Here is a 27,735-nt window from a genome sequence, read left to right as displayed (position 1 = left end):
AAATAAATTATATATATATAATAAAAAATAATAAAAATAATAAAAAATAAGATAATAAGTACTTAAAAAAATAAGTTATATAAACTATATAGATTAATAGTAGTTAAATTTATTTAATATAAGTATATACTTTTAATAGCTATAACTAAAAAAAAATATACCTAAATAAGATAGTATAAGCCTACTTTTACTAAGTAAATAAATAAATAAATTTATAGTAGTATATAACTATAAAAGGTATAATATTTTTACTTTTTTTATTTTTATTATATTTTTAGGCTTTTTAGAAAAAATAAAAGTATTAGTAACTTTTACTATATAAGAAAGTTACTAGTGTTAGTATATAGGTAATATAGCTAGAGGCAGTAGGTTATATAATATACTGCCTACTAGTAGAATTCTTTACTTTTGCCTATACACAAGGGTACTACTACACTTATACTCTTACTTTACCTTATTAACTAGTTAACTATTAATAACTACTAATTAACTATACTTTTCTATACTTTATAATACTATAAACTTAGGATATTCTATTAGTTAATTAGTAAAAAACTAACATTATTGTTATTATTATATGTCTTTGAATTATAACTATTAAATGTTACTAAAATATAGATTTTATATTTTATTGCCTAAAAAACCTAAATTTGCATGGGTGCTGTATTTATGTGGCGTGAGCGCATGGACTAAAAAATGGGTTTTAGACGCTGCTAACGCAACGGACTGTATTTACTTTCTTAATCTTATGTATGTAATGGCTAATGTAAAATAGCTCAGTGAATAGCACGCACGTACTACACACGATCTATTTGTGGGCTGCTCTGTCACTGGTGTAAGTGAAGTAGCCATAATAAAAGAGACGCTAATAAGAGCAGATTCAGAAGCCGGCCTGTCAGACATTAGGTGAGTAGTGAAAATGATCAATTGCTATCCACCTTGATGCCAATATATCGTGCGGTATACTCTGACCTGGTTCCACAAGCCATATGGGAAAGAGAACTCTAAGCCTCGGCACACAACGTTGCTCGTGAGACGCCAAAAGATGATAGAACTGCCATCGCAACCTCCGAGGCTGAAACCCATCCTTACCCGACGAGGTTAAAGCTCGGAGGAACCATTGGCCCATTCTCGAAAAGGCTAAATGGCTGCCACCGCGCACCAACCGCACCTCATCCCTGCATCAATATATGCAGTCCGGGCGAACAGTGACATTACGCCAGTGTTGGCCTGCTACGGGCGGTCCAATAGTTGCCATCCGCGCACCTCGAATAGCGTCGGGCCGTCACATTGGCAGGCACACTGCATGAGGGGTTGAGGGCTGATCGGCGAGGTGAGCAGGGGGAAGTTGGGGGACGACAGTAGAAATCCGGGGTAATATCCTTGCGCTCCTCGGCTCGAAGAGGTCGGGGAGCCCTTGGGGAGCATGTGTTCGCGGTGCTTCGTGGTTTCTTTCGTGAGAACTAGATAGGAGTTTCGGCCGAGGGCATGGGATGATTCGAGGATTCCGGGATCGCAACGGCGCGATCACACGTCGGCTATGTCTGAGTGTGGTAGTTGAACGTCACCTGGATCATGGGCTTGCGGGGAAAAATGTATTCGATGAAAGTTTGCTAAGTACTATGATGTTATGACAGGCGGATGCTTCGTAGTAGTGAGAAAGCTAATGCGAGTGAATGTGACGATGGCATGCGAGACGTTCAAGGACAGTATAAAGGGCCATTGGAACAGCCGTATTTGACGAGAAGAATCCGTGTTTCTTAGCACTTCGACATTCTGGCCCTGATTCAGTACCTCGGTAAATCGACCAACATCCAAATTCATCTAGAAAGACACTACTCGCTGCAATGCTCCTGAACCTCTCCCTCCTCGGTCTCTTCGCCGCCTCCGTCCTCGCCGACGGCGCCGCCATCGTGGCCGCTATGAACGAGATCGCCACATCAAACACGGAGTTGGGCGAAACTGTCGCCTCCTGGGATGGCGGGCTTTTTGGCACGCTACCCATACTCGTCCAATCAGCCAAGCTCCTTATCAAGATCAATAAAGCCACTACTATCGCTCAGGACTCGGCGCCGCTAAATACCATCGAAACCATTACTGTCGCGCAGTCGACACAAAACCTTGCTGGCGGCGTCGAGACCACACTCGGCAATGTCGTTGACGCGAAGCCAAAGTTCGACAAGCTCTTGCTGAGCCCCATTATCTTGCTGAATCTCAAGCAGGAGGAGAGCGCGACTGACAAGTTCAGCGCGACAGTTGTTGAGAAAGTCCCCGAGTCACTAAAGGGTGCTGCTGAGACTCTGGTGGGCAGGATTGAAACAGCTTTCAATGATGCTATTGCCACTTACAGCTGAATGTTGTTTCTGGAGACTTCAACTAGATGAAGGGAGTGGCCAAAGAGGTAGTACGGCGGACAGGGCCGTAGCAATGACGAGTCCATAGCATACTACACTAGTCTTGAAAGTGGCCAAACGTCCCTTTGTATATATGATTCTTGAGTGTAGCAGCGGACCATGGCTATCTTGGCCTTCTGTCGAGGCGAGTGCTATTGCAACGTAACTTCTTCCATAAATTGTTGACCGGCACCACGATGCCGGCCACGAGCACAAAGAACACAAGCAACTTGATCGGCAGAGTGACAAGTCGACATCATTGAATTTCATGCTTTTCATTGATACGAAACTACGAGACAAAGATTGTCGACTACCTCAAGTCAGTCATCTTGGTGCCTGAGGGGGGTTTCTCCAACAATTGCAAAATCAGTTGGCCGCATGGGGCTGCCGCTATTCTCCGGGCTACCCTCCTGACACTGGTGTTAGCCAAGTATCCGTAGCTATGGTGGTTTTGTCTACCGTCATTCCCCTCGATTTGACGGGCCCGAGTAAGAACTCGTGTAACATAAGAAAATAAAAAAAGCCAGTCAGAGCCCGGTATGAGGCCAGGGATGACAAGTGCCCTTTGCTTTGGGGGCAGCATTGCCACGCCATCCTCAAACGTTTTGTGTCGTACACATCGGATAAACAAAAGGCTACACCACCACATTAGAGATGCAGCAAGTTGACGTCCGAGATGCTGCGTTGGCGCTTATGGCCAATGGGTATCTCGCTGGATGCTTTGCGTTTTTGGGACATTGACTCGAGGGGGCTGCGAGCGAGGTCGCGCATCTGCTTTTTGGACCGCCGGAGAGGTGTCAAGGGAACGGCTGCCGTCTCGAAGCGGTCCGACTTGAGGCCACGCAGGGCAGTGTAGTTGTAAGGACTACTGAGGGCAAGAGAGTCCTGTGTGGCTTTATCGCTCAGGATGAGTCGCTGGTTGATTTGGTCGCGACGGAAAGCCCCCACGTTATTGGCGTTGATATGAGAATGTAAGTCCACATCGCTCGAGGTACGTGGACGGACAGGGGTAGAACCCAGGGGGTCGCCATCCCACTGGTTTTCTTCGTCCTCATCGCCAGAGGAATGGTTTTCGTCGAACTCGATGAAGTCGCTGATGTTGAGGCTCTTCTCCACCTCGTCATCTCCCTCCTCCTCATCGAAACCCACGTCTGAGCTCTCATCGGCAGTATTGGGTTCCGAGGGGAAGGGGAAAAAGGCTTCGGCAGGCCCCATGGCTTGTGTGTTGAGGTAATCACCAAACGTGTTGGACGAGAACATGGCGCTCATCATGATCTGGGCAGAGCTACTGAGCATGGGAGAGTTCTGGTTCTCGTCAATGGGAGGCAGATATTGGAAGTTGAACTGCTCAGGCGACAGATCAAGCTGGCGGCGACGGTGGGGAGTGAATATCATCATCTTGCGGGATATGGGGTTGACGACAGCAATGGGCTTTCGCTCAGAGTTGTCTAGGTTGAAGCGGCCGACACGCGGCCGACCTCTTTCGCCCTTGACCGGGAGATCCGTATCAGAATCGTCCCACTGGTTAGCGGGCGGTTCAGGGCGCTTAATCTTGCGGCGGACAACGGGTTCCGGTTCATCTTCTTCAGTTGTATCACCATCAGCTAATCGGCAGGTGTCAGCAATCACAAATTCTTCAGTCCTCGTCACAAAGCAGAAACTCACTCTCATAGCCGTCTAGCTCTTGGGTTTCCTCAAAAGCTGCGACCGGAGTGGGCATCTCAGAGACTTCGCCGGCTGCCATAGGAGTAGCAATGGGTGTGTCATCGTCGCCGAGCTCCTGAACCAGGGCCTCAACATCTGATTCGGCGTCAGGAGCGTATCCATAGGCTCCATGGTAGTCGCCGTGGTAGTCCCAGAACGAGTTTGAGTTTTCAGACTCGTCATTTTCATCATCATTTTCGATCTCGCGGCGGAAGGCCGGGTCGAGAGAGCTTTGGTCAACAAATATGTCGGGGAAGAAGTCGGCATGATCGTCCTCGGTGTCGGTGGAGTCGGAATCACTCGAGGGGACATCAAAGCGAACGTGCCGTTCGACTGACCGTTGATGGTGGTCAGAAGCCGCACTTTCATCGATCTCGGACATGATGCCGTCCCAACTTGCGCTGTCCTCAACATCGGCAGCGCCGTCTTCCTCATCTTCATCCTGTTCCTGATCGTCTTCTTCTTCATCGTCATCTTGGACAACGGGCGGCCGAGGGGGGCTCGGTATATTATTAGAGGGGGGTAGCACCTCGTGCAGAATATGCTCCTCCTCGGCCGCATCGACATCCTCCTCATCATCGTCGGAAGAATCGCTGATGTCTTCGACTGCAGAGTAGCCTCCGTCGTCAGACAGGTCAAAGGACGAGGAGGACGTGATGGAGTCGCGACGCTTCGTAGCCTTGCGGCAACCCACAGAGGACTTGTTGCGAATGTTGCGAGACATTGTAGTAGTTGCGAAGGGAGACGGTGGTGGTATTTAAAGGGCGTGGGGGAGTCGTATGTAAATGAAGGGCGTGGTCGGTTACTGTATGTATGCCCAATGGGTAATGGCTATGGCGTAGGTGTAATTCTTTTGCTTTCTGCCCAATGCTATAATGCGCGACGTATGTATTGTATTGTCTTCAAGGTGTTGAGGACGGAAAGAGGTAGAGAGGTGGCTAGAGTAGCCGAGGTGGAAGTCGTGGAGGTCGGGAGAGGTGGATGTGAAGATATTTTCTTCCAGCGGATAGGCCTCTCGTAGCCCGGTGAATAGTGGGCTTGGTGGTCGATTTGGGTGAAATCAGATGCAGACTTCCGTCAATGGGCCAGAGCCGTCCCGTTGGAGGGCACCGGACAGTGAAAGCCTGGGTTGAACTTCGTCGAAAATAAGAGAAGGGATTGAATGTCTCGATGGCTGCTGGACTGCAGAGGTGCCCAGCGCAGGCACCCCCACAGTGGGCGTTTACAGCTCAGCGAAAGCGGCGGACATGATTCTCGACGAAGTGTAGTATCAAGTTCTAGGGGTGCTCCTTTCAAAAGGTGTAGGGCGACTTCGTTGTCTCGTGGAATTTGGATTTGGGCTGATGGTGGTTGAGATGGGAAAGAGAGAAAAAAAGGAAGGGAAGGGGACAGGCACCGGGATTCTGAAAATAAAATGGCACCCCAGTTGCCGCTCCGTTCTTACGTCTCGGTACGGTGCTCCACACTCAATCGCCCTTTTTTTTTTTTTTTTTTTTTTTCCCTTCCCTTTCTGTCTCTCTCTTTTACCCTTCATGCTTGCCTAACTTTTTTTTTTCTTTTTCCCTTTTTTGCTTCTTGAAATCCCCGTTCGGTGGGGTTTTCAGGTGTGGGAACCTGGCATTGTCTGGTTCGCTTAAAGTGGGTAGCGAGCCAACCTAACCGCTTTCAGAGTGCCGTCACCGCCATTTCACGATTTGTTCCCCTGACGCCTCCGACGAATGCCCTGCAGATGCTGAAAATCTGCTGGAGACGCACCGTCATTAGTGGATCAGATCACTAAACTGCGGAGGAAAGGGCCCTGAGGGGTAAAGCCTGGCGTCTGCAACTCGTCGTCCCCTCTCCTTCAAATCGAGCTCAAACCACCTCTGCCCCTCCTTCCGGTTGTGTCACCTCACCCTGCGTGCCTGCCCCGTTACCTCCAATATCTATCTAGTTAGTGTCCGTGGATGTCTTCAACCAGGCCAGGGCAGCAGCAAAAAGCCACCCCTCCTCCACCTGTCGTCATCTGTCAAGCTGGTCCAGACCGACATGGGTATAGGCTGATTATGTCTCTCATCGTGGCGGATTTTAACGCCCGGCTTTTTCCTCATGGCCCCGTAGCATTAGCCTTGACGACCCAGGACATCATCAACCACCAACTATTAGCCAGAGCTGGAAAGTGAACTGGTCATCTCACCGTCCCCTCCTGTTGATACCTCATCAGTCATAACAGTGTCAACAACAGAAAACAGCAGGAGCAAGAGCTGCAGCATGTGGCCGGCCGGCACAAATTCACTCTTACTATACACCAGACATTGTGGATCAGAATCCCATAACATCGAGGTTCTCAGTCTGACTCTTTGCATGGTGACATTCCTCACCCACATTGGGCTGTTTCTACACACTAGGCCCACTGTTCGCCTTGCAGATGCAGAATTAGTGGGTGACGTCTGCTGATACGCCTCGGCTTCCACGACCGTTTTCATGAGAGGCAAGGATTTCAAGGGTCGATGGGCAATCGAGGTCCAGATCATCATTCTTCTGCCTCTTAGCAGACAGCCCCTTGGCCCCCCCGTGTATCCGTATATTGTCGACTGATCTGTTATGTAACTGAATCTAGAACCAATCATCCTCTAATGTAGCCACCCATTGTGAGCCACGTAAGGAAAGAGGGAAGTCAATTTTTCTTGTCTTTTTTTTCTTCTTTTTTCTTCTTCTCCAAGCTCCGACGAGCGGGGCCACACTCGCTCGCACTGATGCTCGGCGCTGGCCGTCTACCAGCCATGCGGGGAACTGCGAGGAGCCTTGGATGGCAGTGGTCCCAGTCGTATGGCTTCTTGCTGTTCATGACTCACAGACGGAATATGAGGGGTTGTTAAGCTGGGTGATGCCTGCGCCAGACCTCAACCATTTGACTTCGAGCCTTAGCAAAACTTTGACCAAGAGGCAGGTAGGCTAGATGAGCTATAATGTAGCACTGTAGAGTGTGTTGGTCGACCCAGGACTGGAACTCAGGGAAAAAGGGGGGGGGATCCCCCGGGTCCAGAGCTGGCGGACCTCCCGCACCTTTTTTTTTTTCTTTCAAAGACAAACAGCAGAAAGGTGTCTTTGGTCAAACATACCTTCCACAATACCTATACTTTGGTCTCATCTTGCCGTGACTCTACGACGGCCTTGCTGCGGTCTGACTCAAAAACAAGATGGGAGGGATGATCTGCCATACTCAGGAACAAAGGCACCGGATTGCCTGACCAGTCGGGCCGTAGGCAACATGCACTGCGTTTTTGTTCCCCTTCGGTCGGAGCTGGCGCCACACCATAACTCGATCCCCCGCCGGGAACAAGCCCCACTCAAGACCGTGTGGCGGGGTCAAGATTGGTAGGTACTACCAGGGATAGCACGTCCCTCTTCCTTTCACTTATCTAATCGGGACAACAAAACCATCGCTTATCTTATCGTCGGTTGCCTGGCCATCGCAGTAAACAAGGATTGAGTCTCTTTGGCCATTTCAACATTCGCGCCCCGGACCCAGCTCTGTCAACTTCGACCAAGGGTAGCATCATCAACGCGATTGACGTGCCTCGCTCGACAGTAACCGTCGCGAACACTCAAATCCTTCTATCTGCGAGATATCAACACATATTTCAATCATGGATTCCTCGTCTTCGCAAAAGTCCGCCAACCTATTCCAGGTCTATCTGCGGTTGCGACCGCCCCCTGCCGGCGCGGCTCAGTCTGATCGATTTTTGGACGTCGAAGAGTGCGATGAAGACTCCCATCCCACTCACATCACTATGAATCCACCAAACGATCGGAAACGTTCAACGGAAAAGTTCGCCTTCACTAGGGTCTTCGAGGAAGATGCAACACAGCTCGATGTTTTTCACTGCACAGGAGTCGCCTCACTTGTCGAGGGAGTCTTGGCCCCCCATGGCGGTCAGGGCACCGATGCTCTCATCGCTACTCTAGGCGTCACTGGTTCTGGAAAGGTAGTTTAGAGTGACGGTCACCTATCATCTGTAGATGCATCATGACTGACATTACACATAGTCTCATACCATTCTGGGATCGCGCTCAACACGAGGCATGACCCAGCTCGCCATTGACGTTGTCTTCCGATCCATTGGCTCCAATATGTACGACTCCCCGGACCTAGAGGGCTCCCTTCAAGCCTCCGATGTTTCCGACGCCATTATCATTTCGGCACCGTACTTCCTCGAGACCGTGTTTGCGGACTTTGGCTCCTCCCGCGGGGGAGGATCAAGAGCAGGAACGCCCATGCTTGTAGGAGACCCTGTTTCCCTTCTTCGCACCCCTTTCCTACGTCTTAGCCACCGCGAGAAACCATGTTCGCCCCCGTCGATGTTGGTCTTGGGGGATGTGCGCCTAGTGCCTCCAACTCCAGACCGCCCGCGGCGCAAGCAACGTGGTGCTTTTTCGACGCTAGTGCTCGAAGAGCATCTTGAGCACCAAGGTGATGCGCAAATGCATTTCATGACCATGACTGTTGCATCCAAAACGAAAGACGTTGCTAAAATTCCGACAAAGGGCGAACATTATCCTCCACCAACCCCTCGACGAAACCTTCAGCGACCCTCAGCTTTCCCTTCTTCTCCCGATATCAGCTCCGTTAACGTGTCCTCTGACCCCGATTGTGACTATGCCGTCGTGCTGTCCATGTACGAAGTATACAACGATAAGATCTATGATCTTCTAACTCCGCCTATCAAGTCTAATGCTACAAAAGAGTATCGACGACGACCCTTGCTCTTCAAGTCGACTGAATATTCCGCTGACAGGAAGGTCGTTGCTGGCCTGAAGAAGATTGTGTGCACCAACATGAGGGAAGCTTTCATGGTGCTTGAAGCTGGTTTACACGAACGTCAAGTTGCCGGAACTGGAAGCAACAGTGTCTCCTCTCGTAGCCATGGTTTCTTCTGCGTCGAGGTAAAGAAGCGGGCCAAGGTTGGACGGAGTCGCGCCTGGGTTGGCAACACTTTAACTGTGGTCGATCTTGCTGGAAGCGAGCGCGCTCGGGATGCCAAGACCCAGGGAGTAACCCTTGCTGAGGCTGGCAAGATCAATGAAAGTCTCATGTATCTGGGGCAATGTCTTCAGGCGCAAAGTGGTATGGGCAGCAGCAACAAGGTACGTCAGGTTGTAAGCGCTGCACCAAATCTCGTGAGTCTAACAATCATCTTCCAGCCGACCGTCATGCCTTTCCGCCAGTGCAAGATGACCGAACTGTTGTTCTCCAACTCGTTCTCTGCCACATCCTCCGCAGGAGTTGTGCCTCGCCGAAATGCCCAGCGAGCAGTCATGATTGTGACGGCCGACGCACAAGGTGACGTTAATGCTACCTCACAAATCCTCAGATACAGCGCTCTGGCGAGAGAAGTCACAATACCTCGTATACCAAGCATTACGTCAACCCTGCTTGCAGATACTCCCACAACCTCGCATCCATCTTCAGGAATGAGATCTCCTGATTTGCCGCAAAATCGACGAGGCTACTTTGGCCACGGATCAGCGGGACATCGCAACTTCTCGCCAAGTTCCGATAACGGAGACAGAGTTCTTATGGAGCATGCTGCGCTGGAGATTGCTCGGATGCAAGAAGAGATAACAAATCTCCATATCGAGCTTGATAACGAGCGCGAGGCGAGAATATCTGCCGAGGCACATCTTCTCAGCATGGAAGACAGACTGCTAGATGTAGAGCAGACAGTTCGTGAAGACTGCATGGCTGAATTCGACGCTCGCTTTGAGATGGAACTGGCCCGCTGGAAGGCGACACTCGCAGCAGAACAGGAGAAGGGAGAAGAGCACTGGGACCGGAAGATGGAGCTCTTCGAGAAGGGTCTTGGTGTCACCTTGGCAGAGGACGACAACGCCGGCGATGACAAAGAAAACTTGTTGATCGAGGACCTCGAAGACGAGAATGAGAGACTTCGACGTGAAAACGAGATTCTGAAACGCGAACTTGCAGCGAGAAGTCCAACTAAGCGCAAGCCGCTCCAAGAACGAGCCGACTTCAGCGGCCGCAAAGCAGGCACTGGGGTCAGCAATCTAGGCCAGAAGATGGAGCAGCTGCGCGTTAGCAACGAGAGCACAGCCAGCACTAGCAACTCTGGGAGCCCGAAGAAGATGCGGAAGTTCGCAACAAAGCGCTGGGAGACGGTCACTGATCATGAGTTTTGATTGACCGAGTTATACAATAATCTTCGGGAGATGATTACGCCGGTTGGGTGGGCTTATTTTCCTAGCATATACCCATGTTTTGGTCGAACACTCATTCGTTTGTGGAAGGGGTTCAGGCGTTCAGGCCAAAAGAGCTGAGTAGGCAACGTCTGCGATGATAGATCATATAGAACGTTGATTAATGCTGTACGAACTGTGTATTAGTGCTTGTCTCGAGCGTTACGCCCCTTTCTGTCTAATCAACCTCTTGACTCCCGCCTCAACCCCTTGCCTCGCGCTTCTCTTTGACTGAATGTTCGTTCCAGTCTCTGCACATTCTTTCCTCGCCATCGTCAACAGGCTTGATTGACTAGGCATTCTAAGTGTTGATTACACCTGCCGTTCATTTGATGCTGGCTCTGCAATTACTGAATTACTCAAACATCCATCTCACCTCATCTGCAAGCTTGCAGCAAAGTCTTGATGACGTTCTAATTCTCAACTCCAGTACACGGATACCATTGTTTGTATGTTCACAAGACAGCGGTATCACGCCCCATTGTCTCCCGATACTCATTAACCCTCCTCGGCATCCATGTCGTCGTGGCGCCGCTTTCCACCGCCACCCGCGCCGCCTCTCTTTCCCTTCAGCGTAGATCCCTTCTTGCCCTTCGTCTCCATTAGGTTCTTCATCTCCATTCTAGCATGTCTCTGTGCCTCTTCGACACGGTTTTGGAACACCATGACCTCTTCCTTCTGCGTGGGATACTCGTCCAGCTTTTTGCCGAGAGCAGCCTCAATACGCAACCATATTTCGAGGTCGTATTGTGTAACAAGGCTGAGGGCAATGCCCGACTTTCCAGCACGCGCCGTTCGGCCTATACGGTGCACATGCGTTTTTGAATCCTGCGTGTTCGTTAGATATTGGTCATGCGTGATAAGAGGTAAGCGTGGAAGGAGTGCAGCTATATCATGTAAAAAGGCATGAAAAGAAACGCTGAAGTATGTTGCTTAACACATCCACTGCGAGTAGATAAAGGACTGATGGTGCGGTGGACAAGCTCATCCCAATACTATTGGCAATTTTCCGCCAAGACCTGAAAGCCTGGACTATGCAGAGGAAGTGGGCTCGGCAGGTATTTCGTACCAACATGCCTCGCAATCGACAGGATAACGGAAACGTTCACAGCCTCCAACAAGCAATCTGGTGGATCATACAACTAATGGGAAAGCGCGTACCTGGGCCAAATCATGGTTGATGACGACATCTACAAGAGGAATGTCGAGTCCTCGGGCAGCCACATCAGTAGCTACTAGGATTGATCGTTCTCCGGCGCGGAACTTATTGAGGGCTCCGAGACGGGCTGTCTGGTTGAGTTGGCCATGGAGGGGAATAGCGCCGAAACCTAGCGTACGGAGCAGGATGGCCAATCTTTGCGTTTCGGAAACTGTCCTCGTAAAGACAACTAGTTTTTGACCAGCGAACTCGTTGGCTAGGTAGATAAGATAGGTGTCTTTCAGCTGGTGTGGTATAAAGAGATAGTATTGCAGGAGAGTTGAGACGGTCTGGTACTTGTTGGAGCTGATGCTGACGCGTACGGGATCACGCAGACTGGCTCTTTGCAGGCTCTCAATCTTAGAGCTCATGGTGGCGGAGAAGAGAAACGTTCGGCGTTCACGGGGTATGAACTTGAGAATCTTGTCGATGCTGGGGCCGAAGTCCATGTCCAGCAACCGATCGGCTTCATCCATGACGAGGTATTTGAGAGAGCGCAAGGAGAACCCTTTTGTCTTTTCCAGGTGGTCTACCAGCCTTCCGGGGGTTGCCACAATGACATGTGGCTTCTTGCCAAGGGCGATGGCTTGAGCAACCTGTGAGTTATATTTAGCGTGTTGTTCTGTCAATCGGAAGTCAAATATAGTTGAAAACTATCAGGGTCGCTGTAAGGTAGGCTTGGAAAAAATAGGGCTGTGACGTGCGACGAGAAGCGGAGATATCATGCACGAACGAGGGGGATATAGGAAGATTTACCCTAGATAGAGTTAGGAAAGTAAGTACGTGCGGGAGGATGGGAATTGTTGAGGCTTACATATCCAGACCACCCACAATCACTGCTGTTCTGAGCGAGATCAAGCTGCCAAGAGCTTCGAACTGCTGGCCGATCTGAGCGGCCAATTCTCTTGTAGGTGCCAATACCAGACCGAAGAATGCTTGAGGCTTTTCCAGGAGAGCCTGGATTACCGGCAGCGCGAACTAGACATGCCGGTGTTAGTATATCTGCCAGAATACGCTCATACTCCCTAATTGTAGCCGCGTGATGACAGTAGATAAATCAACCAGAGATGGTTTTCAGTGAGAAACTCCCAGACTAGGCATGAGCCCTTGGGCGGATCCTCCATTTCTTATAAATCAAAGGAAAGAGGTAGGTCTGTACGAACCGCCGCTGTCTTCCCCGAACCAGTTTCGGCCAGGCCAATGATGTCGCGATTCGCCAGGGCATGTGGGATCGACTGTGCCTGAATGGGAGTGGGTTTTGTGTATCCGAGGTTAGCGCATGCGTCGCAGAGCGAGTCGACGACTCCCTAACAAGTGGTTAGCAAGGTATTTCAAAGCGGATAAGTGAGGGTCTTGAGGCCTACGAGATCCTTGAAGCTCTTTGTGACCTCCTCTGAAGCGTCGGCAGTAACACCACCCTCGACTTTGGGTTGAGAGGCGACCGATGAGGCGGGAGACGAGTCTCTGTCAGTGACGCGGAACTCATTGACAGAGGAGCCCTTTTCCGAGACCTTCTGTCGCTTGGAAGGAGGCATTTTCGTTAGAGATCCTGTGCGTTGCGGTTCGGCGCAAAAAAGTGAAGTTGGGAACTGACGGCGCAAAAGTTAGCAGGTGGGCGCGATGACATCCCGCGCCCAGCAGAATGTTTTAAGTGGAGCAGTGCTCTTATCAGCACGTGCATTGTCTTTTTTCGCCTTATCGCTTCCGCCCCGCCAAAAAATTTCCTGCGAAGAGAGACAGAGAAGCTGAGCCAGATCTTCCCCATTAGCGGACTCTGGGAGGTTTTTTTCACTCAACTCAATCGACACCAGGACTCGCCCAAAATGGCGCGCAAAAGAGTCAAGAAGAGAACGCATGTTGGTGCCAACAACCCCGCTACCGTTGCCGAAAATCATGGCTCCAAGGACCCCAAGAGTATGGTCATCCGCATCGGCGCGGGCGAGGTCGGCTCCAGCGTCAGCCAACTCGCTGCCGATTTCCGAAAGGTCATGGAGCCAGGAACTGCTGCTCGCCTGAAAGAACGCAGAGCAAACCGATTGAAGGATTATGTCGTCATGACCGGCCCCCTCGGTGTCACTCATCTCATGCTCTTCTCCCGCTCCGAAAGCGGCAACACCAACCTGCGCGTTGCCCTCACGCCTCGCGGTCCGACGTTGAATTTCCGCGTTGAGAAGTACTCCCTCTGCAAGGATGTTCAGAAGGCCCAAAGACGCCCGAAAGGCAGCGGGAAGGAGCAGCTTGCACCTCCATTGGTACAGTTTCCTGGTGCGTTTTTGTGTTAAGCTCTTACTAACTTGTTGTAGCTGGTCATGAACAATTTCCATACGCCCGATGCCGATGCAACCTCCAAGATTCCCAAACACCTGGAATCTCTAGTGACCTCTGTATGGTCCAGCGTCTTCCCTCCCTTGAACCCGAATGCGACCCCTCTCAGCAAGATCAAGCGAACGTTACTACTCAATCGAGAGAAGGACCCTGATAATGAAGGGTCTTTCATCATCAACCTGCGGCACTACGCCATCACCACACGCTCTACGGGTATCTCGAGACCATTACGGAGACTTGAGAAGGCCGAGAAGCTATTGGCCTCAAAGACGAACGGGAAGGGTGGTATACCGAACCTCGGAAAGCTTGAGGATATTGCCGATTTCCTTCAAGGCGGGGAGAATGGCGACGGATATCTCACGGACGCTACGAGTGGCAGCGAGATCGATAGCGACGCCGAGGTCGAGGTCAAGGAGCAGAAGGCCCAAAAGATCAAGAAAAGCGCCGCTCCTGTTGACGACGAAGCCGCGGATGAAGACGACGCCGTGGAGAAGCGCGCCGTCAAGCTGGTAGAACTGGGACCGCGTATGCGCTTGCGCTTGACCAAGGTTGAGGAAGGCTTGTGTGCTGGCAAGGTCATGTGGCATGAGTACATCCACAAGACCAAGGAGGAGGTCAAGGAGTTGGAGAAGCGCTGGGAGAAGAGGGAGCAGGAGAAGGAGGCCCGTAAGAAACAGCAGAGGGAAAACATTGAGAAGAAGCGGAAAGCCAAAGCGGAGAAGGGCGAGGCTGCGGACGATGACAGTGACGTAGAGATGGACTATGACGATGAGTTTGACAGCGAGGGTCTTGAGGGTGATGCCGAGTACGAGGTCAATGAGGGTATGGAAGACACTGGGGAATGGGAAGACGAAGAAGACGAGATTGCCAACGGTTGAAGGAGTTGATGCAGGTAGCCTGCGGGCACCTCTTGTAGATAATACCCCAGAAATGGCATGTTTCCCAATGTTACTCGCACGAAGAGGCATCTAGGAGTTCAAATAGTAGTTTCGCATAAAAGCATATTATCGCTAGGCGGTCCTTGAGTCTTATTTGTAGCAGTGAGGAAGCCAATTTTGATGGATATGTTTCGGTTCCAAGGCAAAAATATTCGTTGCGTCAGTTTCGAATTTTGATCGCTCTTCTGCTAAACATCCGATGGGCTACATGCCCCAACTGAGTTAGACTATCATTGTGAGACCTTGAGAGGGCTCGGCCCGCCTTGGAAAGGTACCTCAGTTGGATTGCATACAAGCAGCAGCAGCAGCGGCGGCGATGCTCGTAAGACCAATTAATAATAACTCGTTGTTGTGCCGTTTTTGGAAGTAGACTCAACCACCGACCCCTCTTGCGTGTGACGACACAGCCTTCGATGTCACCTACCAGCCTACGGCTTATGCCTCCTGCACGTTTATAAAGTGCGGAATGGTCGGGACTTTGAGATATTCAAGTGGCTGTTTATATAAAGCCGACATAGGCGCCTGCAAACAACGGAAATCCTGATTTCTCTTGCCTCCTACTGGGCATAACCACATTCTTTCCAACCGTAACAAGTTGCAACACCACGTGGTCTGCACTCAACTGAACCTACAGTCAGCGCCAGTCTGTGGCTGTCCGTCGTTATGCCCAATATTCCGACCAAGTACGGGCCTGAGGTCCAGAAAGTTCCCGCAGACACACCCATAGAGAACACATTCTACCTCCTCAAGCGTGATGGCGGTGTCTTTCTCAAAATCTCGTCCCTGTCGCCGACATTGAGAGAGCTTACGAGGAATGCCGGGAACGCCTAGAGAATGATGTTGAATGAAATGGGTCATTTTTCCCTAGTATGTATTGGAAACTGACCTTAGTCCCCTCATTTATAGTGCTAGAGCAGGAAACACCAGAATTGCATAGGACGAACCGCTGATGTTGTGCTTTACCCCTAGAGCGGACACAGCGGGCGTCAGCCCTACTAGCCCTCAGCCCTACCCATGCCAAGACCCAGGTAATGAATCCTGTCTATCAACAGGTGTGTAGCCACTTCTTGACCACCCGAAGTTGGTTCTGGTGGGGAAATGACAAAAAAGAGTCGGTTTCCAAACCTTACGTCCACTCATGTACAGCCATGAGAATCCGGCGTGGCGGTGAAGCTCAGCCTCTGCATCGAGATGATTACATCGGCCACAACTACCACCAGGAAGTAGACGGCTGGGACGACGTGGGGGACAGGAACCGAGAGACAGCCGTCGGATTATTTGTGACTGGGAGTAGGGTCACCAAGGAGAATGGCGGTACTCATTTCATTCCTCGAAGTCATCTTTAGTAAGTCAGAACCTTGAAGAACAACAATTTAAGACATGTGGTTTCGTTGACCATGTTCTGCACTGAGAATTTGGCATCGACATACTTACTGTTACATTTACTTGCCAGGGGTACCGATCGAGACGTGCCGCCTCGGGTTGAGAACTGCATCTATGCTGAGATGGAAAAAGGCGATGCTTTCATTATGCTAGCATCTGCCCACCATGCTGGAGGTCACAATACAACGGAGGACTAAGAGCGGTTGCTGTTTGCAACATTTTCAACCCGGGGCTTCCTGCGCCAGGAGGAAAACCAGTTTCTCTCAGTTCCTCAAGAAGTTGCAAAGCAGTACGGTCGGCCTCTTCAGGAACTTATGGGATATACTATAAGCGAACCAGCTTGTGGATACGTCGACCAGTTGGATCCAATCTTCGTGTTGAGGCCCGAGTTGAAGGGAGATGGCCGACCGACGGATTGCTGAAAACGCATTTCGCTTTCAGGTCAGCCAGCCGTCGGAATGAATTTTATTTATCACGGCATAGTAAGTACGTCTTGGGAGTAGAATTGACCATCAAACCGTAATATATTCACAACGATTTTATACAAAGCCAAGATGTAGACAGCGCCACTTCGTTACTGGGTGGTTAATATTAGCCACCGACAATATTCAGGGTCTATGAAGGAATCCGCAGTAAATGCAAATGATCTATACAGCGTAGAATAAGATCTACTGGACTCTTGATCGGTGACGTGTCTAGTTGTCCCTGGACTCATTTCGGAAGTGGAAAGAGGGGTGGTTTGGGAGTTAATGAGGCACGCCATTAGTCACGCGGAATTCAAATTCCTTCGTCGTGGCCCTACTAGTGTATGTTGACCCTTATGGCTTCCTCGGCACCAATACTGTTGTTCAACCTCAACTCGTCCAGCCCTTGTTCGACTAGATACACACGAAGTTGATGACAACTCTGCTTGCAGAATCTGTAGAGATATTGCATAATGCCTACGAAAAATGGCACCGCAAGGGGCTCGAGAGCTGTGAGAAAAGGTTAGTAGGCCCCTGCCTTTCTAGTCTCGCTAAATGCGCTGCTAGTCAGCCGCTGGTTCTTGGCCTCGAATAGAACGACACTATAGCCGACACTCATGTGCCTCATCGAAGGCTGTTCGATCCCTATTGATTCCTGAACTGGAGCTCTAATTTTGCCCGCTGTTATTCATAGACCCAGCTTGTGGAACTCGTCGAAAGAAGTGTCGCAAGTGTGACCGTACTCGTCCCGTCTGCGATCGATGCAGGTCGAAGGGTTTTCATTGCGAAGGCTATCCCCCACGATTTCAATTTTGCGATTCAATGTCTTCACCAAACTCAGGCGCTACCTTATATGACCAAACCAGGGAGTCCGGCAAAGCTATGATCTTGCACACACACGAGCCTACCCAAATCTCAACTCAGAAACCCTCAGGTTCAGCCGAGGACTTGGCGGCATCATTCGATCTCCCAAGCCGTAGGCATGTCTCGCCACAGACTCCGCGGCGTGATGCGCCATTTGTGTTATCACTTGAACGCCGCTCGTCCAGTCTCCCGTCTTGAGTCCAAACCATTAGCCATCCTGTAGAGGAAGGACTTCTTACAGATAACAGCCAACAACTGCTTGTTTATTGTAGGTTTATGGCCATAAGCTCATTGCCCAATCTTACTCCACGCTTTTAGGCCTGACTTAACGAATATAGTTGATCTGGATTTAAGCCCCCATTTAGCGATCGCGGTTGATGGGGTGGAGAACCCCTTCCGAAAGCACGTTTTGCCACTGGCATACCAACATTCTGGCGTACTTCACGCCGTTCTTGGACTTTCTGCTTGCCATCTACACCTGGCACCATCAGGTATCGCTAAAGGTGATATGGCGACTGCTATACAGTACCGAGTTGTGGCTTTGACTGTTCTTAGCTTGCTCCTTGTCAAAGAAGAAATTCAGGGACTAACGATCACAGAAGACGAGGTGGTACTTGCTATCATTTTGTTGTTAGTCCTTCATGATGTGAGTAAACCAACCAACCATCTTTAGTCTGTTTAAGTATATTCTGGCTTGAGATTATTCCAATTTCTCCAGTGTTACACAAGACTCAATCCACTCTTCAAGTTTGCGAATTGGGAATATCATCCCATGCCGTTCATCTTACTGGGGTATATTTTCTCGGCGGGAGGGTTGCTCCGTCTTCCACCAGATCGAAAATATCAGCAGCAATCATGTTCTTCCTGGCCGCACTCTCCTGGTATGATCTACATATGACGTTAGTACGCTAATACTGCTAATATTTTAAACTCTAGGTTGAATGTATTGAGGGGCTTCAGCGGCGCAGAGAAGCTCACCTATCCAAAAGAGGTTCGCTCATGTGCCGCGGACATATTTGAACCACAATATGCTTTGCACACTTTTGTTGGCAATCCGCCCGAAACATTCCACTGTATTGGAGTTGTGATTGCAGCGGCAAGACGCCACCTCGAGGGTCAATTGTCGAATGCCGACTTTCAAACCGTGCTAAAAGACTCACAGTCATTCCTCCGTGGCATGGATTTGGGAAAGGTCAAGTACCCAACCCAACATCCTGAATGGAAGCAGCTTGCGGAAGCATACCGACAAGCTTGTCTCCTCAGAACGATGCGCTGGCCAGACACATCTGCAATACCCTGCGAAGATCAGAGAATCATAACCTCAGTTCTAGCCATATTGGAATGTTGTGCTAACGTGCCGATTTGATCTCCGTTTTTTAAGCGGTTGCTATTTCCATTGTTTCTTGCTGCAAATGATACATCTATTCAATATGGAATACACTATGCGAGTCTATGCATTAACGAGATAAGGAAGTCAACTGGGTTGAGGCATAGGGCTATGATGGAGGTTCTTGAAGGGGTGTGGGAAGAGCGAAAACGGAAGGTTCGAGGCTGGAAAAATGTCCCTTGGATGGAGTTTGTGAGTCAATCAACTAGATAAAATACGACCAGACACTGACTGACTTCAGGACAGACTTGCTCCGATAGCATGAGGCAACAACACGCGTACCTGTTCCTCTGGTTTTGCAGATTATGAAAGATCATCTCGTCAGTGCTACAGCGGCGATCAGCGCACAAGGTTCTGCCCAAGACATCCATGTCCTTGACCGGAACAATATGGAATACTGACTCCGAAGGGGCAATAGCCCACAATGCCGAAAGTGGTGATTGGAACGGGGCCCTTCTTAGGACGGGGATCAACCTTAATTCCCTCCGCGAACACTAATGTCGGGCCGATAATGCTCTCTAGAACCTCTACTACTAGACACCGATGGACAACACCCTACGATGCTGAATGTGGAGACTGGAACGGGACCTCTTTAGACGGAGATCAATTTCAATTCTCCGCGCGGAAAACAGATGCTATCATTCATGGGCTACTTCCGGGCATGAAACCTTGGCTCTCTTCGCCCCACCGACCCCGAACCAGAAAACTTCTAGATGGTATTATGCTGTATTAGTACTACAGTAGTCGGATGATGAAGCATGTCGTTTACAGCCAGTTTCGATCAGAATCATCTATCCTCGTTATTGGAACCATTCCGGTATCATGACTCTCGGACTCGGAATGCCGGCGTTCCCGTAAACTTTTGCCTCAAAAGCGGATCTTGTCGACGCGAAAAAGTTGCATTTTCCGAGTCTTCGGTCGGTTGGCCCAACAAACGTCATTGACTCCGGTGGTGGGACCCACACCCATCGGATCTCGCGCCGCTTGATAGCCCACAGAGTTCCTTTTCCCGACAACGATACTTCGGCAGGACAGTTCATAGGGGGGTATTCCAGCTTCGGGGGGGGAGGGGGGGGGGGGGGGGGGTAAAGTAGCCAGGGTTAGGGTTACAAGGCTTATTTAGGCTTAGCTTAGAGTGTGAGGAGTGCAAGAGCTTTAGTATATACTAAGTATATACTGAGCATATATCTAAGGATATAGTGCTTACCTTCTATAACTATAGAAGACTTAGTTAGAAGACTTAGAGCTAAGTCCTCTATAGTTATAGAAGGTAGATCCTATATTTTAAAGTATATACGAGGTATATACTAAGTGTACTTTGGTTAGTTGTTTTTAATTTACACGGTGCTTAAGGCTTATCCCCCCCCTGAACTTTTGCCCCACTGGCCAGACACCCCCCCCCCGAAGCTGGAATACCCCCCTACCAACTAAACACCCCGATACTTCTTCATTCGGTTCCGCGCCAGTCACCGAAATACCTTCGTCCTTTCTCCGTTCCCACCTTGAAACGCACTTGGTGTCTTACCCAAACATCCGGCCTTTTCATCCATCTCATGAACATTTAAACTATCTAATTGTCCCTTTGTTCGCAGTTATTTTCCTTCTTCATAGGCGTCTTAAAGAGACATCCTTCATAGCATTAAATTTGCAATTATCACTATCATCGCGTTGAGTCAAATTTCTTGAGATTAAACGACCTCCATGGCCTCCGACAAGATTCCTAACGTTTACGGACCAGGCACGTTCACCGATAAAACATTCACGCTAGTATCTGAAGACACTCAGCGTATCTTCCGTCTCATTATAGGCCAGACTTCTGGCTTCACGCAAGATGAGTGCTTGCTTTCTAAGGTCAAATTCACTGGAGAGGAATACCCTGTGATCCCTGGTCCGATCAAAACCGTCTCTGTTGCCGCTTCTCTTCACGCAATGACCGGCGTGCTTGCCGACGAAATTTTGGCCATCCGCGGTGTGAAGAATGATAAGCGGCAAATCACAGTCAACACCACACATACAGCGATATGGTTCGGCTGTATCGCGACCGCCTTTCTCGATGGGGTTGATGTTATCAGCCTTACTAGGCAGGGCAAGCTCAAAGGCCTTTTGCCTGACTGGGAGCAAGGCTGGACAGACACTGCCCTCAAGTATCGCACTACTGGACTATACCCGACGAACAATCCCGACGTATGGTATTCCCTCCATGGTAGCATGAACGCTGAGCCGGTCTTGCGGTCCATTGGAGTTGACCCCTTAACTCTGATTAAGTCCAACGACGAGGCTGCTGCGCACATTGCTCGGCATACTATCAGACTGAGCCCCGAGAAAATGGAAATGACAAACCTCCTCAACGGGCTATGCGGCAGCATCTGTTCACTCCGGAGCAGTGGCGCGAGTCTGAAATGGGTCGCTCTCTTGCCAAACATCCCTTGGACAATGTCAAAAAGCAAGACCAGACGGTTCCCACTCCGCCCGTTGCTTTCCCATCCCTAAATCCCAATGACAAGCGACCTTTGTCTGGAGTCAAGGTCATTGAAATGATCAGGGTCATTGCTGACCCAGAATTCGGAACCATTTTGGTAGCATATGGTGCAGATGTGATCCGCATCAATCCTCCTCATTTACCTGACATCAATATCAATGATCATGCAACTTTCTCTCAATGCAGGCAAGCGTACAATCGCGATAGATCTTCGAAACAAGAAGGATGAAGGGTTGCTGAAGTCTCTCGTGTCTGAGTGCGACGTCTTCATCCAGGGATTCCGTCTCAATAAGATGCCCAAGTTTGGTCTCGGACTTGACGATCTTTTGAAAATGGCTGGCGAGCGCGGTCGAGGCATTGTTCATGTGAGCGAAAACTGCTACGGCCCCGACGGATATTATGCGGAGCGACCTGGCTGGCAGCAGATTGCCGATGCTGCTTCTGGATCAGCCTATGTTACAGGAAAGTCGCTAAACCTGCCCAAACGAGGCTGTATTGCCCAGTTTACCTATTTCCGACATGTCAACTGGTGTTTTGGGCGCTGTCGGTGCCATGCTTGGTTTGAAGCGGCGTGCGGTTGAGGGAGGAAGCTACTACTCTCACGCCAGCCTTACGGGTGTGAACGCTTACGCTCTCACTGAGGGTGTAGGTCTCTACCTTCAGAGTGTTGTTGATGATTGCAAGAAGCGCTTTCAGTGGGGTGAGATGAGAGGCGCACATCACGTTCTGGATCTCCTTGTCACTGTCTGGAATGGATGGAAGCAGGTTTTGAGTGATTATCTGGACCCCGAAGGGGAGTGGTTCCGGAGTTTCAACGGAAGCTCGTTTGACAACAAAACACTAACTATATTGAGACCTGTTGACAGATTTGAGGGAGAGTCGGAATCAACCCCACACTGGAAAACACCAAGTGTACCATATGCGCACGAGAAAGCGGAGTCTGTCAGATTCATGTAGACATATATTCAGCTCCTCTTATTGATGAAAGACTTGACAACCTGATACGTGAAATAACTATTTATATTGCCCAAGTTTAATGGCAGATTAGATAGAGCCTAAACGACTTCGCATGCTGATCCATCAGCCAGTTTCTACAAGTGACTGCAGCCTCATCCCCTGACTCCAACATCGATCTTTCTCTGCTGCAGGGAAAAAGACACGAGAGCCACAAGTTAGACCACAAAGCAACGTCTGCCTTTCTAGCGCTAATCTATCTCTTGCGAACGAGAGTTCTGCGATACACTGGAAATTTCACGGTAAGTTGATAGGGAATGAGAGGAGCGCTACTCTTCGTAGGTGCTTTAATGATAACATTCCTACGAATCTACACTACAGCGACCATTAATTGAAACTATTCTAGCTACTTACCAAATCAAGCCATTTACAAATGTATACACGCTCAAGACTAGGCAGACGCCTGCCTTCTTCGGCGCAGCACGGCAGAATCACAGGCTTGTCTTGGTATTAGTTCAGAGGTACGAATCAGGAGCAACTCTTTAACTTGTCTGTGAGACTAGAAGCCTAAAATCCTTTTGCGATATAACGAAAGAGTTCGATTGTGGTGTATACAGCGTAGGGCGGCCAAGACCAATCCGGATCCTGCATGGCGCACAGCGAAGCCAAGCTACTTGCGACGATATAGTCATTGCAGCCGAAGAGGAATATGCGCTGCTGGTCGTTTCCGCTGGCATCAGGATGGTCAGCCTAATGCATCGAGCTAGACATGCTCTGGATGGCCGCACGAAATATACTCCCGATACCTAAGCCGCGGAATCCCTTACTGCAGGCATATCAAATGCAATCGTCCTCAGCGCACATTCTCTCTATGGTGGTCCATGTACGCGGACCGAAGACGTCTGGAGGAGTAAGTTTTGGGGTGTAGGAGTCGCTGCGACTGCGTTCACTATAACAAGCACGCCGTGTAGCTTGAGGGGCTGGGAGTCCACCGGCGCAGAACCGCCCCTAGCATCCGCCGTTCTATCTGCACATTGGCTGAATATAATTTCTGGAGATTCGTTTCCCTTGCCGAAACATTGTCTCTGTGTTGGCGTCATGACGCTGCGGACGGGGTCAAAAAGGTTTAGAGCTTGAATATGGACGACTACCATTTCGTTGCGGCTCGTCTCTTGAGCTCGCCAAGTAATGCAATAAATCGCTCGTTATGGCCCCCCGGAAGTAGGAGCGTCTCGTATCAGAGATCCTGTACGACGATCATGGCATCATCCAGGCGTCCAGCAGCAAACTCCGATGGGCACAAGCCGCTAGAAAAGTTCTATCATGAGACAAAGGCCCGCTGGTCTGGCGCGCTTCTACGGCAGTGGTGACTGTGATGGAGTGTCCGAGGCATCAAGTTCAGTCTATCAACGGACAGCCCATGAGGGTGGCGCCCAAGCCACATCGCGCTGGCCCGGCCTCTGTCTGTCGCTTCACCCTTATCACTATTGTCTTATGAGCATTGACTATACTCAAGCCTTGCACAGGTTTTACGCAAACCCGAGAATGGGTCTTCCACTTTATGGCAACAGCGGCTTGCTGGCCTCGTCATTGTTGAGGACCAGCTTAAATACCAACGGCATGAAACAGCCCTATGCCGACATATTGCAGGTCCACTCGGTCGGATATCAACTTGCGACCTCGCCATCGTTCGCAACCAAAAGAAGAAGAAACCTAGACAGACTGTATTTACCACTCCTGCGCCCCTTTCATTACGTGGCTAGCGGCATCATTGATATAATTCAACACTGCATCTAGCATTCAGGTTGTCCATGCCAGCCTCGTTTGGCGTGCGCTCACATCACTTGTTGACGCTGTGAGTACTGTGCGGGTGCCAGTGGGCCAAATGCACCATTCATCAGACATTTTGAGTTTGAATTGTAAAAAGTCGGGCCCGGATGGAACGCAGCCGAGGCTTCGTGATTACATAGTACCGGTCGACGCAATACTACCCAGAACTCGTATAGGCTGTAAGACAAATCTGGGTTAGTGATAGATCCGCGTGCATGCCATCTATATAAGCAATGTCCAGGTCCTGTGGCCAGCTCCACAATCACCGGGCCTACGTTAACCCGAGGCACTTCACGCGGAACTGCATATATGAGGGGACTTCGCTTCGCAACAATAGATAACAGGACTAAACGGTTTATTTCACACAGTCGTCACCCGTACCTCACCGCGTGACAAATTTGCATGTTAGGCAACTTATAATGGTCACAGTTGAACAAACTACCGCCACTATGGATGTCGAAACCCTCATCAAGAACGCTCCGGTCAAGCTCTCGGACAAGGATATCAAGGCTTTACGAGACGGGTCCGAGGAGTCAGAGCCTCAAAGTTGGGAAGAAGTCAAGGGAGCCATCGGTGAGCTGCGTCAACCTTGTACATTGCGCCTAACCCGTGTCCCCGCTAACTCTGCTTCCTATTACTCAAGCTGCCGGGGAAACGGGACGGCTCAGAAGATCGCCTCGGGACTTGCGTAACTACATGTTGTGGCACGCTGAGGTTAGCAAGACGTACGGCTCCGTGGTCCAATATGTTCGCCGCGAGAGGCTGCACTGGCCGGAGCCAATTGTCGCTCGTAACGCCGAGCCGTTTGCGCACGCGGATGACTGGACGGTGATCTGGAATGACTGGCCATACCATTTAGCCCATGGGATGATGCACTTGGTCGTATGGTCCAAGAGCGGAATAACAGTGGACCCAGAAACGGGGCTGCCAACGGAGCACTCTACCCGACTGGTTGAGAGCTTTCTAGACCGGGTGTTCGGACAGACGCTGGGCTGCCGCAGGGGCGAGGACCTACTGTGGTTCAAGCAGAAGACGGAATCGCAAAGCGTCAAGGCCCTGGAGCATATTCACGTCGTGTTACGAAATGTTCCTGAAGAACGCGTAGAAAAACTGCTTGGCCGTCAGCGATCTCAGACACTTCAGGTCCTAGTAGGCAACAGCACAACAAGTACTAAGGCGTAAGATACGTATAAGATAACCTAGATATACAAATTAGTTTGGTTAATACCATTAAGCCCCAATTTAATTATATATTTAATAGTAACGGTCAATAATTCAAAGCATAAAGAAGTGATTACCTCAGCGAATAGAGAGGAGTCGAGTTGCGTAATCCCTGAAAGAGATTTTAGTCCTTGATGCTCTAAGTAGTACGATGTACAAGGCACCCAATCCTAGCTTAGCAGACCCCGTTGTATAACTTCTAGCAAAGATTAGTTAGATCAAGTAATCCTGAAAACGCGATGGCTCATCAAGAGAATTGGGAATGAAATTAGGTGTTACTAAGAATGGAGAGTGCGCATCAAGATTAAACTTCTGGTCTCAAGGCTACTCACTAAACCACCATGTATTACTCCATCATAGGGAGTTCTTCCAAGTCAAAAAACTAACAATCATTACAGTCTCTACAACGGCCGTTATTTCTGTAGCTTTCACAATAATTAGCATCATATATGTATATCTTACTGTTAGTAACACCAAGGGATAGGTTAATATAGTTAACTATATATATTAGTAGTAATTAATAAATAATAGGGGTAACTGTAGTTCTCTATTATATATAAAGAAAAAAAGGATAATTATTATAGGTTAGTTAGTTAAATAACTAACTTATTACCTATAAATCCTTAGAGAATCTATAGCTAAATATCTAAGGATTTACTAGTAATAAGTTATTAAGGTTAATCTAATAACTTTAATATTTATTTATAATAGCTAATATTATAATACTAGTAACTTTCTATACTACTAAAAATCCCTTATTATTTATATTTAAAAGAATAACTAAAAAATATAATAAAAATAAAAAGCTAAAAAGTATTTAATACTTTTTACTTATATAGTCTATTATATATAAAAAACCTATTTATTTATTTATATCTTTAACTACTTATTACTAACTAGCTTCTCTAATATATTATTTAGTAATAACTTTATAAATCTATTTACTAGGTTATTACTACTATAAATCTATTATATTTTAAAAATCTTATAGTATTTATAACGTATATATATAGTAAGTAGCGTATTATAGTAAGTAGTATACGTCTACCTTATTTCTACTAGCTTTATCCTTATATTAACCTTTCTCTATGTACAACAATAGAATCCTCTTCTTAAGAAAGCTAAATTATCCTTATAATTATAGCTATCTAAAAAGACTAAAATCTATCTATATAAAAGGTAGCCTTTATCTATAATATACCTAAAACTACACTCTGTTATTAACGCACTAGAAAAGTTATATAAGCTAAGATATATTTAAAATTAATAAAGATAACTATATCTAAAGAGGAGGTAATTCTTAAAAAGGTTATTAACCTAATTAATTAAGGATTTCCTCTATAATAAGAAGATATATAAGATATAGCTAATTAACTTCTTAATATATATAATAGGATATATATTAGACCTTAATAGGTAGAGAACTTTATATAACAACAACCTTAATTAAAAATATAATTTTAACGTTAGATTAACTATTAGAGGGCCTTAGCTAAGGATCCTATAATTATATAAGGCTAGTTTACACTTATATAAAACATAATTATAAAGTATAAGATATAGGATTATAATATCTATAATTTTAATAACACTAGGTTCCTAATAGGAATACTATTATACACAAAGGTTATTATAACTTCTAACTAATATAAAAGGCCTTATATAAAGTAGCCTAGTAATTATAAATAGGTTTTTATTATTTAGGGTGTATATATAGATAGCTAGGTAATACCTTTATATGTTATTATAAAAGGTAAATATTACCTTCTATTATAGTACCTTAATAGTAAATTTCTAGCTATATAGTGTATTTACTTAAGTAAAAATAAATAAACTATAAACAAGATTAGCCTAGATTAGCTAAAGTACTTTAATTAGTATATAAAGTCTTATATAAAAGGTACTTATTACCTTCTAATCCTAGATAGCTATAATAGCTATAAATTAACTAAATTTAATAACTACTATAAAAAAGAAGGTATTATTACTTTATATATACCTCTTTATTTATTATATAAGCTTTAGCCTCTTAATATTAGCTATTTTAGCCCTTTAAAGTACTTATATAGCAAGGAAATTAAGAAAATAATATAGATATAAATTATATATATTACTAAAGATAACTTTTTTTTACCTTTAAAGTAGTATTCTTTACTTTAATAGGAAAAATAAATATATAAGTAGGTTTTTAATAGGCTAGTCTTATACCTTTTAATCCTAAAGTTATTATTTTTTGCCTAGATTTTAAGCTAAAGACACTAACACTAGTTAACTTATATCTAACTAGCTTAGGCTTATAGGACCTAAAGACACTAATAATAGTAATTAAAGGTATATAAAGCTCTACCTTATTAAAAA

The 27,735-nt window shown here is 47.9% G+C and overlaps 10 protein-coding genes across 10 annotated transcripts; 7 read left to right on the top strand and 3 right to left on the bottom strand.

Moving 5' to 3' along the window:
• Positions 1-1,778: 1,778 nt before the first annotated feature.
• LY79DRAFT_573723 (hydrophobic surface binding protein A-domain-containing protein) lies at positions 1,779-2,642 on the top strand. The gene has a single exon (XM_060559500.1). The coding sequence runs from the start codon at positions 1,848-1,850 to the stop codon at positions 2,352-2,354; it is 507 nt and encodes a 168-aa protein (XP_060406918.1). The 5' UTR covers positions 1,779-1,847; the 3' UTR covers positions 2,355-2,642.
• A 399-nt stretch (positions 2,643-3,041) lies between these two features.
• On the bottom strand, positions 3,042-4,821 carry LY79DRAFT_675294 (uncharacterized protein; the record flags this gene model as incomplete). The annotated part of the gene is made up of 2 exons (XM_060564429.1): positions 3,042-3,997; positions 4,059-4,821. 2 exons carry the CDS (start codon positions 4,819-4,821, stop codon positions 3,042-3,044), a joined length of 1,719 nt encoding a protein of 572 aa, XP_060406917.1.
• A 1,090-nt stretch (positions 4,822-5,911) lies between these two features.
• On the bottom strand, positions 5,912-6,783 carry LY79DRAFT_573721 (uncharacterized protein). The gene has a single exon (XM_060559499.1). The coding sequence runs from the start codon at positions 6,704-6,706 to the stop codon at positions 6,239-6,241; it is 468 nt and encodes a 155-aa protein (XP_060406916.1). The 5' UTR covers positions 6,707-6,783; the 3' UTR covers positions 5,912-6,238.
• Positions 6,784-7,726: 943 nt separating this feature from the next.
• On the top strand, positions 7,727-10,277 carry LY79DRAFT_675293 (kinesin motor domain-containing protein; the record flags this gene model as incomplete). Its single annotated transcript, XM_060564428.1, has 3 exons — positions 7,727-8,065; positions 8,127-9,224; positions 9,282-10,277. The coding sequence occupies 3 exons, from the start codon at positions 7,727-7,729 to the stop codon at positions 10,275-10,277; spliced, it is 2,433 nt and encodes an 810-aa protein (XP_060406915.1).
• A 241-nt stretch (positions 10,278-10,518) lies between these two features.
• LY79DRAFT_573715 (DEAD/DEAH box helicase) lies at positions 10,519-13,122 on the bottom strand. The gene is made up of 5 exons (XM_060559498.1): positions 12,897-13,122; positions 12,696-12,839; positions 12,347-12,510; positions 11,496-12,129; positions 10,519-11,162 (listed from the first exon to the last, which is right to left on the bottom strand). The coding sequence occupies exons 1-5, from the start codon at positions 13,065-13,067 to the stop codon at positions 10,833-10,835; spliced, it is 1,443 nt and encodes a 480-aa protein (XP_060406914.1). The 5' UTR covers positions 13,068-13,122; the 3' UTR covers positions 10,519-10,832.
• Positions 13,123-13,285: 163 nt separating this feature from the next.
• On the top strand, positions 13,286-14,869 carry LY79DRAFT_620215 (brix domain-containing protein). Its single transcript, XM_060562048.1, has 2 exons — positions 13,286-13,784; positions 13,836-14,869. Exons 1-2 carry the CDS (start codon positions 13,356-13,358, stop codon positions 14,733-14,735), a joined length of 1,329 nt encoding a protein of 442 aa, XP_060406913.1. The 5' UTR covers positions 13,286-13,355; the 3' UTR covers positions 14,736-14,869.
• Positions 14,870-15,458: 589 nt separating this feature from the next.
• On the top strand, positions 15,459-16,859 carry LY79DRAFT_684756 (phytanoyl-CoA dioxygenase; the record flags this gene model as incomplete). The annotated part of the gene is made up of 4 exons (XM_060564631.1): positions 15,459-15,555; positions 15,765-16,130; positions 16,263-16,352; positions 16,377-16,859. 4 exons carry the CDS (start codon positions 15,459-15,461, stop codon positions 16,598-16,600), a joined length of 777 nt encoding a protein of 258 aa, XP_060406912.1. The 3' UTR covers positions 16,601-16,859.
• Positions 16,860-17,021: 162 nt separating this feature from the next.
• Positions 17,022-19,184, top strand: LY79DRAFT_684750 (fungal-specific transcription factor domain-containing protein). The gene is given in 6 exon segments (XM_060564630.1): positions 17,022-17,690; positions 17,706-17,774; positions 17,794-18,156; positions 18,255-18,387; positions 18,443-19,085; positions 19,140-19,184. The coding sequence occupies 5 exon segments, from the start codon at positions 17,465-17,467 to the stop codon at positions 18,870-18,872; spliced, it is 1,221 nt and encodes a 406-aa protein (XP_060406911.1). The 5' UTR covers positions 17,022-17,464; the 3' UTR covers positions 18,873-19,085; positions 19,140-19,184.
• Positions 19,185-20,594: 1,410 nt separating this feature from the next.
• Positions 20,595-22,329, top strand: LY79DRAFT_595365 (CoA-transferase family III domain-containing protein; the record flags this gene model as incomplete). Its single annotated transcript, XM_060561773.1, has 4 exons — positions 20,595-21,261; positions 21,342-21,479; positions 21,559-21,827; positions 21,862-22,329. The coding sequence occupies 4 exons, from the start codon at positions 20,595-20,597 to the stop codon at positions 22,327-22,329; spliced, it is 1,542 nt and encodes a 513-aa protein (XP_060406910.1).
• A 2,276-nt stretch (positions 22,330-24,605) lies between these two features.
• On the top strand, positions 24,606-25,338 carry LY79DRAFT_530661 (uncharacterized protein; the record flags this gene model as incomplete). Its single annotated transcript, XM_060556196.1, has 2 exons — positions 24,606-24,729; positions 24,800-25,338. 2 exons carry the CDS (start codon positions 24,606-24,608, stop codon positions 25,336-25,338), a joined length of 663 nt encoding a protein of 220 aa, XP_060406909.1.
• Between the last annotated feature and the right edge of the window lie 2,397 nt (positions 25,339-27,735).

This window comes from Colletotrichum navitas (assembly GCF_030913465.1).
Source record: "Colletotrichum navitas strain CBS 125086 chromosome Unknown LY79scaffold_222, whole genome shotgun sequence".
Lineage (NCBI taxonomy): Eukaryota > Fungi > Ascomycota > Sordariomycetes > Glomerellales > Glomerellaceae > Colletotrichum > Colletotrichum navitas.
Note: the sequence above shows the minus strand (reverse complement) of the source record. Positions and strands in the feature narration are given on the sequence as shown.